The sequence below is a fragment of the Macaca fascicularis genome, chromosome 7, assembly GCF_037993035.2.
Source record: "Macaca fascicularis isolate 582-1 chromosome 7, T2T-MFA8v1.1".
Lineage (NCBI taxonomy): Eukaryota > Metazoa > Chordata > Mammalia > Primates > Cercopithecidae > Macaca > Macaca fascicularis.
This window is the reverse complement of record NC_088381.1, coordinates 118,075,403-118,091,358: the sequence shown is the minus strand read 5'-3', so window position 1 is coordinate 118,091,358 and position 15,956 is coordinate 118,075,403. Positions and strand designations below refer to the sequence as shown.

Genomic DNA, 15,956 nt, shown 5'->3' with positions numbered 1-15,956 from the left:
GAAGTTTAACAGTAATCCACTTTTCATGGAAGTGGTAGGAAAGAAGGTTGCTTGGTCACAATGTTTTCCTCCTTGTATTTTCATTATGTATGAACAGATTTTTCTCCTTTTGCTTTTCTTCTTAGGTTTGAAATCCCAGAGCCAGAACCTACTGACGCAGACAAACTGGCAATAGAGAAAGGCGAGCAGCCAATCAGTGCAGACCTTAAAAGATTTCGCAAGGAATACGTCCAACCAGTACAACTTAGGTTTGGTTTGAATATTTTATATATATGTATACATATTTTATGTGTCAGTTTTCAATATATAGTTAACACAAAAGTTCTCAGCTTTTAATTCAAATATAGGTAATATTTTTAACTTCACAACAGTTAAGTAAAACTAAAAAAGTTCTTTCTCAGTGAAGGTATTCTTAAATACCCTGAAGAAATTCAACCATTGAAATATCCTGTATTTGCATCACATATCTCTGGCATGTGATATGTTATGCTTACGTAGCAGGATACCTATTTGTTATAGTAAGTAAAAATTATAAAATTTCATATGAGCTTGCCTGCTGTCAACCTTTTTTCACACTTTTTTCCTTCATTTCCCTTTGTGATCATATAGTAATCCTGGCTTTTTTACAATTTATAATATTTGTGGAAGTGTGGAAGTTCTAGCCGTTTTCCCACTTATCTCTCACAAAATATATAGACATTTGTTTAAGAAACCATTGCAATAATTTCTAAAAATGTATTTGATTATAGAAGCTTCCAGTTAATAAATACTACTATGTGCCAGGGATTACCCTAAATGTTTTATCTTTTTAATCTCATTCTTACAACATGATTACTATTCCTACTTTATATATAAGGAAATTGAAACCTAGCAAGATTAAGTAATTTGAGCTAAGTTATATGAAGAGAGTGGCAGGACTCATGTCTGATTTTCTTAGTCTGTGTGTGTGTGTGTGTATGTGTGTGTGTGTGTGTGTTTACCACTAAGCATTGAAAATTGCTAATCCTTAGAGCTAATCCTTTGATTAGCCCTCTTTACAGTCCAAGTAACCAAAGTATTATATACCCCCTTCCATTGGAAACCAAGTTATCTTATTAATTATATATAATCTAAATTTTTTCTCTGTAAATTTCAAGTGTCCTTGTTTACTGTTGACCAATAAATTGTAATTTTGGAACTGAGTATATTAGTTATTTATTTCCCAGGATAATTGCCACAAATAAATGCAGTTTTAGAAGAATGATAGTGCTCCCAGCTGTATGTCTTTCACTAAAACTTTTAACATGTCATTCTTTGTATAAGAAGATGAGATTATTTATGTATCAGCAATAAATAAGTAATTAGTTTTTTCTGCTAGCTGTGATGCATTTGTACTTATCTACACTCACATGAAATCCCTTGATATGAGACATACATTTATGAGGTTGCTATTGGGTGGGGTAGAGGTGGGAGTATGATATTTGATTCTCAGTCATATAAGCTCTTTAAGTATGTATTTCTAAGCATTTGCTGTATTCTCAGTCCTGTACTTATAACTATGCTAAGTACAAAAATAACAGACTGTCATGATATTATGGCTTTATTGGGGACCTTACTGGGGGAAAAAGGCACATGAAACAGTTATGTATTGTTCTACTTTGAGTGTTTAAGTGACTTAGAAAAAATACAACCCTATAAAATTTCAGGAATAGCAAAGATTAGACCAGAGTAACTAGGGAAGGCATCTTGGAGAAGGTAAAATCTGAGATTGCCCCTAAAGGATGTATAGGCTTTAGATAGGTAGAAAGGTGATTGTAGGTATTCAGGGTCATGGGAAATAGTATGAAGAAAGGTAAGAAGGCAGAAATAAGAATGGTGTGCTGAGGACACAGGTAAGGACATTGACCTGAGAGGAATGTAAGCATTGAATGCAAGAAGTAGTAGATGAGATTACCTATATGGAATTGGATGGAGTTGAAAACTCTGAAATCCAGGCCAAGTTATTAAACCTGTTATATAAATATTGAAAGATTTCTAGTAAAATGGATGGTAGTAATTTTTCTAACATTTTATTATGAAAAATTTTAACATACAGCAAAATTGAGAATTTTAAAATGAACACCCTAAACCCTCCACCTAGATATGTATTCATCTATTCATAGCTATTCATGTATCTGTTCATTTATCATTCATCTATCAGTTCATTCATTAATTTTTATATGAATTTTGAAGTACACTCCTTAAATACTTCAACTTGTGTGTCATTAACAGTTCAGTGTTTGTTTTTCTTTTGTTCTAAAATGTGCATTTAATGAAATACATTTTTTCTTGCTTCCACTGAAGACAGAAGGTACACACATCTTAAGTGTACTTCTGTTGAGTTTTAACACATGCATCTCTATAATCCAAACACCTTTCACGATATTGAATGTTACTACACCCCAGAAAGTTCCCTTACGTTCCTTCTCATCAGTTTTGTTCCCACGCCCAAAGGCAGTGTTCCAATTTCTCCCTCCATAGATTAGTTTTACCTGCTTTAGAGTCTTACATAAATGCATTCTTACAAACTCAATGTTGTGTCTTCTTTCACTTAATATGCTTTTGAATTTCATCCATGGTTTTGCTTGTATATCAATGGTTTATTTTATTACGAGGTTGTGTTTTATTATATGAATATACCAGTTTATTAATTTTCCCACTGAAAGATACATGGGCTTTTACTAGTTTTTTATTATTATGAATAAAGCCGCTGTGAACTTTATCTTACCAGTCTTACTGTGAATATTTTTCACTTTTCTTGGATAAATAACTCAGAGTGGAGTGGCTGGGTCATAAGATATGTGTGTGTTTAGGTTTGAAAGAAACTGCCAAAACTTCCCAAACATTCTCACCAACAATGTTCTAGTTGCTTCATATTCTCATCAATGTTTAGTAATGTCAGTCTTTGTGCCTTACCCATACTGTTGGGTGTAGCGGTATTTCATTCATACTTATTTTGTGGAGAATCTGTTCAAGTCCTCTGTCTAATTTTTATTGAGATACTTGTCTTTTTATTACTGAGTTGTAGGAGTAAATTGGGTAGGACTGAACGCCAGTCCTTTGTCAGATAAACATTTTACAAATATTTTCTCTCCATGGCTTGCCTACTAGTTTCCTTCTTTTCTTCCTTTTTTCCTTCCCTTTCTCTTTCCCTTTCCCTTCTTCCTCCTCCACTTTCCTCCTCTTCCCTCTCCCCTTGTCTTTCCTTTCCTTTCCATTGGCAAGGTTGATTAAATCTCTCTTTGTTATAGGTAATCATATTTGTGATACTGTAAAACAAAACAGTTCTTCTATTTTTTTCTTTTGAAATGAAATAAGAGACTGTAGGTTTATGTGTAGATTACATAGAAATTTGATGATAGGCTGGGCATGGTAGCTCATGCCTATAATCCCAGCACTTTGGGAGGCCGAGATGGGCAGATCATCTGAGGTCAGGAGTTCGAGACCAGCCTGGTCAACATGGTGAAACCTTATCTCTACTAAGAATACAAAAGTTAGCCCAGCATGGTGGCGGGCACCTGTAATCCCAGCTACTTGGGAGGCTGAGGCAGGAGAATCACTTGAACCCCCGGAAGTTGGAGGTTGCGGTGAGCCAAGATCGCACCATTGCACTCCAGCCTGGGCAATAAGAACAAAACTCCGTCTCAAAAAAAAAGAAAGAAATTTGATGATAGTACTTGAATTTAAAACCAGATATAGTGCATCTTAGTTGGTTTTCCATTTTAAGCATCTTAGTTGGTTTTCCATTTGATATGAAAAAATATCAAAATTTAAATCTTAAAAGTGCTTTTTATGAACTTACAATAGCTTTTGTAATATAAAGCATAAGTTTTCTACATATGAATAAAGAAAAGGTACTTTAACATAAATGGGAAGTACAGAAACCACTATTTTTATGCTTATAAATATGTTAAAAGTATATGTTTTATTAATAAATAATACACAGTTTGGAGACCTACTCTCCTCTTGTCGTTGAAGCACTTAAGGTATTAATTAAATACAAATTAGAGAGTCTTTGAGTATTATGTTGACTCTTGTATATAAAGCTATCATCATGGCATTAGAGAAGGAAGAAGTGTAATTGAACACTTATGTTTCACTAAAATGTGTTTCTTTCCATTTTATCAGGATCTTAAATGTATTTCGGCATTGGGTTGAACATCATTTTTATGACTTTGAAAGAGATTTGGAATTGCTTGAAAGACTAGAATCCTTCATTTCAAGTGTAAGAGGTATATTATTTAAAGGTTTGATTGAATCTTATATTGCACATGAGTTTATGTTCAAATCTGTGTGACTTTAAGAAACTAAAACATTTCTCCTTTTTTTTTTTTTTTTTTTGAAACAACTTTGCTTTGTTGTCCAGGCTGGAGTGCAGCGGTGCCATCTCAGCTCACTGCAACCTCCGCCTCCCAGATTCAAGTGATCCTATTGCCTCAGCCTCCCAAGTAGCTGGGAGTACAGGCACATGCCATCACGCCTGGCTAATTTTTGTATTTTCAGTAGAGATGGTATTTCACCATGTTGGCCAGGCTGGTCTCGATCTCCTGACCTCAGGTGATCCACCTGCCTCAGCTACCCAAAGCGCTGGGATTACAGGCATGAGCCACCATGCCTGGCCAGCATTTTTCATTTTTAAAAAGCTGAAATAAAATTTGGAATGTTTTTTATAGATGGCAAGAAGCTCATATATGTTTAGAATCATCTGAGGTCTCAGAACTTTGCCTTTTCAAGTTTTTGAGGAGAATATTTCTTTTAAAGAAGTCAAAAGTCCTCTTTAATAAATTTAAGCTATTTAATTTTATCTCATTGCAAGGTTGCCATTTCTTCAACTGAATAAAATATGTGTAATTTTATGTTTTCTTACTTTCTTTAATCTTTTCTTTAATTTTAATGATTAACAGCTTTCTTATAATATTTACGTCTTCTGAAATGTTTTTGGTGTATTTCTGAAATCTGAAAGAGAGGAGTTTTCTACTTTAAGTTTCAGAATCATAGCCCAAGAAATGAAATCCTAGGCCATGAACATTTAAACAAATGTGTCATCAAATGTATATTACTGAATCAAGAACACTTATGTTTTATTTGACATTATAGGGCATTACAAATACTATAACAAGTGTAACTTATTTCGTGTTCTACTTGTTCTTTAAGGGGAATATTATTTAAAGTTAAGAATGTTATTCCTTTGTTTCTAATTTGAGATGTTTATGATACATTTTAATGTGTGCCTTAAAATTTTCATAATACTACATTTTCAAATTGTATTCTAGGCCAGTGCAATGGCTCACACCTAGAATATCCCAGCACTCTGGGAGGCAGAGGTGGGCTGATTGCTTGAGCCCAGGAGTTTGAGACCAGTCTGGGCAAAATGGCAAAACCCAGTCTCTACAAAAAATACAAAAAATAGCCAAGCATGGTGGCATGCGCCTGTAGTCCCAGCTACTCAGGAGGCTGAGGTGAAGCGATCACTTAAGCCCAGAGCTCGAGGCTGCAGTGACCTGAAATTGCGCCACTGCACACAAGCCTGGGCAGAGTCAGACCCTGTCTCAAAACAAACAAAAAACGAAAATTTATATTCTAAGTGAGAACACTGGATTAGACACAATCTAAGAAGCTTCTAAAATACACACACACACTAGAATAAATTAAGTAAATGGTTATGTTAATGTCCAAAGTTGTTCATGAGGAAAAGTTTATTTTTGTGGAAGTATTTCAACTAGTAAGTGAAGAAGGAATGGTAGAATATCACATTTCTCAGTTCCTAGTAAAATAATAAACCCAGGGAATTGTCATGAGTGGATGGGTGACATCGCAAAAAGGTAACTAGATATGCCTCCTGTTAGAAGTATTCTTGGCAAGTATTTGTGTCATAAAATTAATCTTGAATCAGACCAAGTCACTATATCTCACTTTACAGAAAATATAGAGGACAGAAAAACATGGCAAATGACAATTTCTTCCACAAAGTGCAAGCAAAAATATGCAATAAAGCAGTAACCTGTAGATTAAAGGAGACTTGAGACACGTTGACTCAATGCAATACGTGCCTTCTTGTTCAGATCCCTTTTCAGACTAACTATAAGAAAATATGGCCGGGCGCAGTGGCTCATGCCTGTAATCCCAACACTTTGGGAGGCCAAGGCAGGCAGATCACTTGAGTCCAGGAGTTCAAAACCAGCTTGGGCAACATGGAGAAACCCCGTCTCTACTAAAAATACAAAAATTAGGCCGGGCGCGGTGGCTCATGCCTGTAATCCCATTACTTTGGGAGGCCGAGGCGGGCGGATCACAAGGTCAGGAGTTCGAGACCAGCCTGGCCAACATGGTGAAACCCCATCTGTACTAAAAATACAACAAAATTAGCTGGGTGTGGTAGCGTGTGCCTGTAATCCCAGCTACTCAGGAGGCTGAGGCAAGAGAATTGCTGGAACCCGGGAGGCAGAGGTTGCAGTGAGCTGAGATCACGCCTTTGCACTCCAGCCTGGGTGACAGAGTGGGACTCCATCTCAAAAAAAAAACAAACCAAAAAAAAACAAAAATTGGCCAGGTGTGGTGGTATGTGCAGTCCCAGCTACTCGGGAGGCTGAGGTGGGAGGATCGCTTGAGCCTGCAACATGGAAGTTGCAGTAAGCTGAGATTGCACCACTGCACTCCAACCTGGGCCACAGAGCAAGGCCCTGTCTCAAAAAAAAAAAAAAAGGAAAATAATCAGAGAAATGTGAACAGTGACAAAATTCTTGAAGACAACAATGTATTAAGAAGTTGTCAGTTTTATGTGTGATAATGGTGTTGTGGTTATTACTTTAAAGAGTGTTTTAAAGATGCTTAAATATGAATGAAATATGATGTCTTGGATTTGTTTCAGAATAACATATGTTCTGTCATATTTAGGGTTAGATAAAATAAAAATTGGCCGTGTATTGGTAATTGTTGAGGCTGGGCGAAAGTTAAGGATTAAATGAAGATTTGTAGTCATGTGTGTCAAGTAAAAGACATTTTTGTTTATGTGTTCTTTTTCCAGGGAAAGCTATGAAGAAATGGGTAGAGTCAATCGCTAAGATCATCAAGAGGAAGAAGCAAGCTCAGGCAAACGGAATAAGCCATAATATTACCTTTGAAAGTCCACCTCCAGCAATTGAATGGCATATCAGCAAACCAGGACAGTTTGAAACATTTGATCTCATGACACTTCATCCAATAGAAATTGCACGTCAGCTGACACTTTTGGAGTCTGATCTCTACAGGTAGACAATTAATGTTAATTTCTTGCTTTATTTTTAAGAACCTTGAACATTACGTATTTTCAAAACATTTTGCACATTATTCATGAGTGCTTAAAAATACCTCATCTACTCTCATGGGATTAGAGGAAAGGTCATAGCACAGTTTTTAACTAGTCTGCCCTGCAAGTAAAAGTCTTATATCACTATTTAGGCCTAGACTGGGGACTAGCAATCCATCACAAGAGGAATGGCAGGAAGAAGATTTTCAAGTCTACCACCTGTCTCCAGCTCCTAATACTTTCTCACCTTGGTTTAGTTTGAGGTCAGTCAGTCAAGTCAGTTAGTATGGATGCTAGGCCCTTAGCAGCTAAATGAATAGAATATTGTGTGAGATGGGTTTTCTTTTCTCATTTACATCTCAGGCTCTTGCGAAGGGTACAGGCCTTGCATGTAACAGCTCTCTGTCAAAAAATGTCACTACTGTTATTCCATCAAAAACTTTTCTACACCAACCTGTTTTCCCCTCCTCCAAATCCTTCCCAGCCACTAATACCTGCAGTTCTACTCTCTACTTCCATAAGTTCGTAATTTTTTTAGTTTTCATATATGAATGGGAACATGTTATATTTTTCTTTCTGTGCCTGATTTATTTTGCTTAACATAAGGTCCTCCAGGCTCATCCATGTTGCCTTGAATGATGGGCTTTCATTCTTTTTTTATGGCCGAATAGTGTTCCATTGTGTATATATACCACATTTTCTTTATTCATTAATCTGTTATTGGACATTTAGGTTGATTCCGTATCACAATTGTGAGTAGTATAGGAGCCCCCTTTTAAAATATAAATATGCTTGGCTGGGCATGATGGCTCATGCCTATAACCCCGGCACTTTAAGGGGCTGAGGTGGGCAGATCACTTGAGACCAGGAGTTCAAGACGAGCCTGAGCAACATGGCAAACTCCGTCGTACAAAAACTGCAAAAAATAGCCAGGCATGGCAGCTCGGGCCTGTAGTCCCAGTTGCCCAGGAGCCTGAGGTGGGAAGGTCACTTGAGGTCGAGGCTGCAGTGAGCCAAGATCGTGCCACCGCACTCCAGCTTGAATGACAGAGTGAGACCCTATCTCAAAAATAAAATAAAAATATTCTCAAGGAATTAAGCAGCCAATTTTTAAATAAAGATTACACTGGGAAAAGCAAGACTATATAAAATTTAGTGATAATAGGTAATATAGTAAGGTACCTTTACTATATTATGTTTACTTTATGTTCTTTAGAATTTGCTTAGTTTGCACTGGCTATGCCATTCAGAACCAGACTTGACTCAAAATGTTATGTTATATTTTAAGTAATTTAGAATCCAGGTAGCTTTGTTTATGTTGTGGGATTTGTGGTAGGTAGAAATGAAGGTACTTATTACTTGAGGTAAAAAAAAAAAGCAAATAGTACTGCATTATATTTTTTCTCACAATGTAATTGTTTTACATGAATGGACATCAGAAAAAAAGCACATCACTTTATGTGGACCTACTTTCAGGACATAGAAAAATACCCAATATTGACATCATTTGTAAACTAAATTCCTTTTTTTTGAGGGGGGGATGGAGTCTTGCTCTGTCACCCAGGCTGGAGTGCAGTTGCGCAATCTCGGCTCACTGCAACCTCTGCCTCCCAAGTTCAAGTGATTCTCCTGCCTCAACCTCCCGAGTAGCTGGGATTACAGGTGTGTGCCACCATGCCTGGCTAATTTTTTGTATTTTTAGTAGAGATGGGGTTTCACCATGTTGGCCAGGGTGGTCATGAATTCCTGACCTCCAGTGATCCACCTGTCCCAGCCTCCCAAAGTGCTGGGATTACAGGCATGAGCCACCGCACCCAGTCTTGTAAACTGAATTTCTGATGAAATAATAGAGCCACTTTAAGAAAACATTTCAGAAACTGTTAGCAAGTACTTATTTGTACACAAATCTACTGATGAAAAAATGTTTTTTTAATGAGTAACCAAGTCTGTAGGCCATTGATGGCAATGCCACCGGTCAGTTAAAAAAAAAAATAGTGATAGGGTCTCACTGTGTTGCCCAGGCTGGCCTTAAACTCCTGGCCTCAGGCAGTCCTCCTGCCTTGGCCTCCCAGATGCTGGGATTACAGGCATGAGCCACTGTACTTGGCCAATTTTTAAATTATGTAATTCTGACTCACTGTATACAATGATTTAATCTGCTCTTCTGTCTGAATTTTAATTAAATACTCAGGCATTCAAAAAATATAGGAAATAATATAATTAATATTCATGAACAACAAAAACATTTTAGATAAAATTGAAATCCTTTGTATAATTCTCCCCAATCTTATTGCTCTCTTTCCCCTAAGAAATCACCACCACCCTGAATTTGATATTTACTATTTCTCTTTATGTTTTTATAATTTATATACATACACAGAGATTCATAAACAATATATAGCATTGTTGTATACTTTTTTTTTTTTTTTAAGAAACAGGGTCTCACTCTGTTGCCCAGGCTGGAGTGCAGGGGCACAGTCATAGCTCACTGTAGCCTTGAACTCCTGGGCTCAAGCAATTTTCCTCAGCCTCTCAAGTAGCTAGTAACTACAGACATGCACCACCATACCTGGCTAATTTTTTTTAAAAAATTTCATAGAGATGAGGTCTTGCTGTGTTGCCCAGGATGGTCTTGACCTTGGCCTTAAGTTGTCCTCCCACCTCAACCTCCCAAAATGCCAAGATTTCAGGTGTGAGCTATAGTGCCCAACTGGTTTTTTATTGTTGTTGTTTGTTTAAGATGGGGTCTCACTCTGTCACACAGGCTGGGGTGCAGTGGCATGATCATAGCTCACTGCAGCCCCAAACTCTAGGCTCAAGCAGTCTTCCCACCTCAGTCTCTCAGTAGCAGAAACTACAGGGAGGAACTACTGTGCCTGGTTTTTTTATTTAATTTTTTTGAGATAGGATCTCATTATGGTTGCCCAGGATAGTCTCAAACTCCTTGCCTCAAGCAATCCTCCCACCTCATCCTCCCAAGTAGCTGGGATGATAGGTGCACACCACTGCACCTCAGCTTGTTTCACACATTTTTTAAACTGCATATACTTACATGTCATTCTGCAACATGCTGTTTACTTAAATTGTTTTTGGCATTTGTTCAAGTGAATGAATATAGTTCTGGTTAGCTTAATAGATGCTGTGTAGTGTTCCATTATATTTATACTCCACAATTTATCCAGTCTTTGGATGATGAGCCTCTATTCACTCTTGCAAATAATGCTTCACTAACATTCTTGTAAACGTTTTCTTATAACTTTGTTTTTTGTTTGTTTGTTTTGAGACCAAGTCTCACTCTATTGCCCAGGCTGGAGTGCAGTGGCATGATCTCGGCTCACTGCAACCTCTGCTTCCTAGGTTCAAGCGATGCTCCTGCCTCAGCCTCCTAAGTAGCTGGGACTACAGGCACGCACTACTACGCCGAGCTAATTTTTTTATATTTTCAGTAGAGACGGGGTTTCGCCTTGTTGGCCAGGCTGTTCTTAAACTCCTGACGCCAAGTGATGCATCCGCCTCAGCCTCCCAAAGTGCTGGGATTACAGGCATGAGCTGCTGCACCTGGCTCTTATAAATTTGTGTCGGAGTTTATCTAGGATATATGCATACTTAAGAGTCGAATTGCTGAGTCATCCAGTATGTATCTCCTCAGTACTATGAGATCTTGCCAAATTGTTTTACAAAGCGGTTGTATCAATTTTTACTTCCGTATTGGTGTTCCTGTTTCATTATATTTTTACTCATTTGGAATTATCGGACTTTTTTTTCCTTTTTCTTTTCTTTTCTTTTCTTTTTTTTTTTTTTTGAGACAGAGCTTTGCTTTCGTTGCCCAGGCTGGAGTGCAATGGTGCGATCTCAGCTCACCGCAACCTGCGTGTCCTGGGTTCAAGCGATTCTCTTGCTTCAGCCTCCCAAGTAGCTGGGATTACAGGCATGCGCCACCATGCCTGGCTAATTTTGTATTTTAGCAGAGACAGGGTTTTTCCATGATGGTCAGGCTGGTCTCAATCTCCTCACCTCAGGTGATCCGCCTGCCTCGGCTTCGCAAAGCTGGGATTACAGGCATGAGCCACTGCACCCGGCCTTGAATTATCAGACTTTTGTTCATCTAATAAGAGTAAAATGGGATTTCATTGTGGTTTTATGTTTTTTTCCCAGAGTAAGGGATGAAGTATGTTTTCGTGTTTATACCTATTTGGGTCTATTCCTCTCTGAATTACTTGTTCATATATGTGTTCATCTATCTTTTGGGTTAATTGTCTTTTTCTTGTTAAGTTTTAGAAGATCTTTAAGTAATACTAATCCTTTATAGATTAAATTGCCCTGATTTTTAATTCCATAGGAAAGTTCAACCATCTGAACTTGTAGGAAGTGTGTGGACCAAAGAAGATAAAGAAATAAATTCTCCAAATTTATTAAAAATGATTCGCCATACCACAAATCTCACCCTCTGGTTTGAAAAGTAAGTTTTAATTTACTCTTACAACTTCCTAATAGCCATAGTATTAAGTCATATTTAAGCTAAAATTCTGGCTACACATAATTATCTTGTTTTCTAAATGAGGTGAAGAAACTTTTCTAAGCTATGAATTTTTGTTGTTGTTAGATGCATTGTGGAAGCAGAAAATTTTGAAGAACGGGTTGCAGTACTAAGTAGAGTTATAGAAATTCTGCAAGTTTTTCAAGATTTGAATAATTTCAATGGCGTATTGGAGATAGTCAGTGCAGTAAATTCAGTGTCAGTATACAGACTAGACCATACCTTTGAGGTAAGTTTTAGGCTTAACATTTTCATTTTTCTTGGGGATGATAAAATTAGCATAAAAGAAATTTCATCTGTCATCTATCATTTTTATTAAATTATTTATGAATTCATCCTTGCTTCTTAAACACAGTGATATAAATACATTAGCATATATGTTGATATATTAGTTAATATATGAGTGTGATATATGTGAATCCTAGGCTTATATTAGAAAATATATCAGTATTTTGTAAAGAATATGAGACTTACACTGCCGTGTAATGTACTTACCTAAATGTAATGAAGTTCCAAGTGGATTTATTCAATGACACATTGATTGATAGTCTCAAATGATGGATTTTAAATATAAAAATACAAATAATGTCCTAATCACCTTTAGATAGTCCATAATAAAATAATATGGGAAGAACTCTTTCAAAAACTTAAATTTGGCCAGGTGTGGTGGCTCACACCTGTAATCCCAGCACTTTAGGAGGCTGAGGCGGGTGGATCACCTGAGCTCAGGAGTTCGAGACCAACCTGGACAACACGGTGAAACCCCGTCTCTACTAAAAATACAAAAATTAACTGGGCATGGTGGTGCACGCCTGTTATCTCAGCTACTCGGGAGGCTGAGACAGGAGAATCGCTTGAACTCAGGAGGCGGAATTTGCAGTGAGCTGAGATTGCACCATTACACTCCAGGCTGGGCTACAGAGTGAGACTCTGTCTCAAAAAAAAACCCAGTATTTTATTTTTTTAACTATAAAATATGTGTTTAACATGTACTATTGAAAATTCAGGCCGGGCGCGGTGGCTCAAGCCTGTAATCCCAGCACTTTGGGAGGCCGAGACGGGCGGATCACGAGGTCAGGAGATCGAGACCATCCTGGCTAACACGGTGAAACCCCGTCTCTGCTAAAAAATACAAAAAACTAGCCGGGCGCGGTGGCGGGCGCCTGTAGTCCCAACTACTCGGGAGGCTGAGGCAGGAGAATGGCATGAACCCGGGAGGCGGAGCTTGCAGTGAGCTGAGATCCGGCCACTGCACTCCAGCCTGGGCGGCAGAGCCAGACTCTGTCTCAAAAAAAAAAAAAAAAAAAAAAAGAAAATTCAGGAGATATAGAAAATAGGGAGATATTTTGCATATATATTTTTAATAACAAAATTGAGATTATATTGTACATAGATTTTTATGGCCTTTTTCTCATAAACAGCTTTCTATTTTTGTATTAGCTTATCTTCAAAAACAAGGTTTTAATGGCTTCATGGTTTTCTATCATGGATAAATCATAATTTATTCCAATGGTAGATTATGAGACAATTGTTTCTGATTTTTTTCTGTGATAATTTATCATGGAATATTCACATATAGAAGTCTTTGTAAGAGCTTGATTATTTCAAGAAATAATCTAGGGGTGGAAATCCTGGGTCTGAGTATTTGTATACTTTAAGACTTTTAATACTTTTGCCAAGGTGTTTTGTAGCAGGATACGATAAATGCCCCTTGGTATTATGTGCTTTATTAAAAGCTTCTGGCCAGGTGTGGGGGCTCTCACTTGTAATCCCAATACTTTGGGAGGCAGAGACAGGAGGATCACTTGAGCCCAGGAGTTTAAGACCAGTCTAGGCAACATAGGGAGACCCCATCTTTACAAAAAAAAAATTAGCCAGACGTGGTAGCGCATGCCTCTGTGGGGGGCAGAAATCGCATTTTTAAATCGTGTCTTAAAAAATAACTAGTGAGGCTCGGCGCAGTGGCTTACCTGTAATCCTAGCACTTTGGGAGGCCGAGGCAAGTGGATCACCTGAGGTCAGGCTGGTCTTGAACTCCTGGGCTCAGGTGATCTGCCTGCTTTGGCTTCCCAAAGTGTTGGGATTGCAGGTCTGAGCCACTGTACCTGGCCAACCCAGCCTAGTCTTAAGCCACTGCTGGGCACGGTGGCCCACGCCTGTAATCCAAGCGTTTTTGGGAGTCCGAGGTGGGCAGATCGCCTGAGGTCAGGAATTCGATACCAGCCTGGCTAACATGATGAAATCCCATCTCTACTAAAACTACAAAAATTAGCCAGGCATGGTGGCATGTGCTTGTTTGTAATCCCAGCTACTCAGGAGGCTGAGGCAGGAGTATCACTTGAGCTTGGCAGGTGGAGGTTGCAGTGAGCAGAGATTGCCCCACTGCACTCCAGCCTGGGCAACAGAGTGAAACTTGTTCTCAAAATAAATAAATTAATAACTAGTGAGGTTGAATATGTATTTATTGGGTACTTTATGATTTGTATATTCATTTCCTCTCTCATTTTGGTGGGAGGGTGTTTGCATTTTGTTTATTTATTTATTTATTTTTATTTTTTATTTTTTTTTTTCCTAAAGAGACAAGGTCTTGTTCTGTCGCCCAGGCTGGAGTGCCGGTGGCATGATCATAGCCCACTGCAGTCTCGAAGTCCTGGGCTCAAGGGATCGTCCTGTCCCAGCCTCTTGAGTAGCTGGGATTACAAGCATTGCTCAGCTGCATTTTATTCGTTTATCTGAATTTTTCTTTTTTTTTTTTTTTTTTGAGACGGAGTCTCACTCTGTCCCCCTTGCTGGAGTACAGTGGCTGGATCTCAGCTCACTGCAAGCTCCGCCTCCCGAGTTCAGGCCATTCTCCTGCCTCAGCCTCCCGAGTAGCTGGGACTACAGGCGCCCGCCACCTCGCCTGGCTAGTTTTTTTGTATTTTTTTAGAGACAGGGTTTCACTGTGTTAGCCAGGATGGTCTCGATCTCCTGACCTCGTGATCCACCCGTCTCGGCCTACCAAAGTGCTGGGATTACAGGCTTGAGCCACCGCGCCCGGCCCTGAATTTTTCATATATTAAAGATATTAAAACTTAGACTGTACATATTTTCTCATTTCTGTTTGTCTTTTATCTGCTTTTTTAATTTAAAAAATGTATAATGCTTTGACATAAGGAAGTTTTATCATTTTTATTTTGTTGCATGTATCAGTCTCTTCATTTATGGTTTCTTCCTTTGCTTTTGCACCTGGAAAGACTTTTTTTAACTAAAGGATACCAAGTTAGAAACTCAGCCATGTAAATACTGCCTTTGGGAATGTGCGTTTTTACAGTCTTTCTGGAAAGCAGTCTAACAATATATATTAAAATTAAAAATATGCATACTCTTAGGACCCAGAATTGTAAAGAAATAAATGCACCAGAATATAAAGTTGTGTGTACAAAGATACAGTTACTGCAGCATTAGTTGTAGTAGCAGAAACAGGAAACAACCTGAATGTCTATCAATAAGAGAATGATTAAATACATCCTGTTATACCTATATTGTAGAATATTGTTCAGCTGTAGAACAAAGTGAATGGGATTTATGTGTATTGTGGAAGAACATTTGTGATATTTTAGTGGGGGAAAAGCTTCAGAATGACTATAACATTATTCCATTTTAGTATAACAAAGCAGAGCAAACCCCAAACCTCTAAATGGAATTGGATAAGTATTGAGAATAATGTGGGAGGATACATACTCCTCTTTTAACGTTATTTATTTATTTATTTATTTATTTATTTATTTATTTATTATTTTTTTTTTTAGTGGCTTGTGATTAGAGGGGAATAGAGGAAAAACTGCTTTATATGTATATTTTTCTGTTTGGATGTTTGCATTTTATTGATTTGTATGAACTTTATAGATTAAAGGTATTAATACTTAGTCAAATATTATGAAATAGGCCGGGTGCAGTGGCTCATGCCTGTAATCCCAACACTTTGGGAGGCTGAAGTGGGTGGATTACGTGAGGCCAGGAGTTTGAGACCAGCCTGGCCGACATGATGAAACCCCAACTCTACTAAAAATATAAAAATTACCCAGGTGTGGTGGCATGCACCTGTAATCCCAGCTACTTGGGAGGCTGAGGCAG

General features: G+C 38.0%; 1 protein-coding gene across 5 annotated transcripts in view; it reads left to right on the top strand.

Moving 5' to 3' along the window:
* Positions 1–15,956, top strand: part of SOS2 (SOS Ras/Rho guanine nucleotide exchange factor 2) — a 114,675-nt gene that overhangs the window by 74,320 nt on the left and 24,399 nt on the right. For 4 of the 5 annotated variants that reach the window (XM_065548783.2, XM_065548785.2, XM_005561213.4 and 1 more), the window contains 5 exons: positions 126–248; positions 4,147–4,250; positions 7,043–7,265; positions 11,643–11,762; positions 11,907–12,069. In XM_065548783.2, the coding sequence (XP_065404855.1) occupies positions 126–248; positions 4,147–4,250; positions 7,043–7,265; positions 11,643–11,762; positions 11,907–12,069 (733 nt within the window). The remainder of the gene's footprint in view (positions 1–125; positions 249–4,146; positions 4,251–7,042; positions 7,266–11,642; positions 11,763–11,906; positions 12,070–15,956) is intronic. The other variant, XR_012415771.1, reaches the window with a different exon arrangement.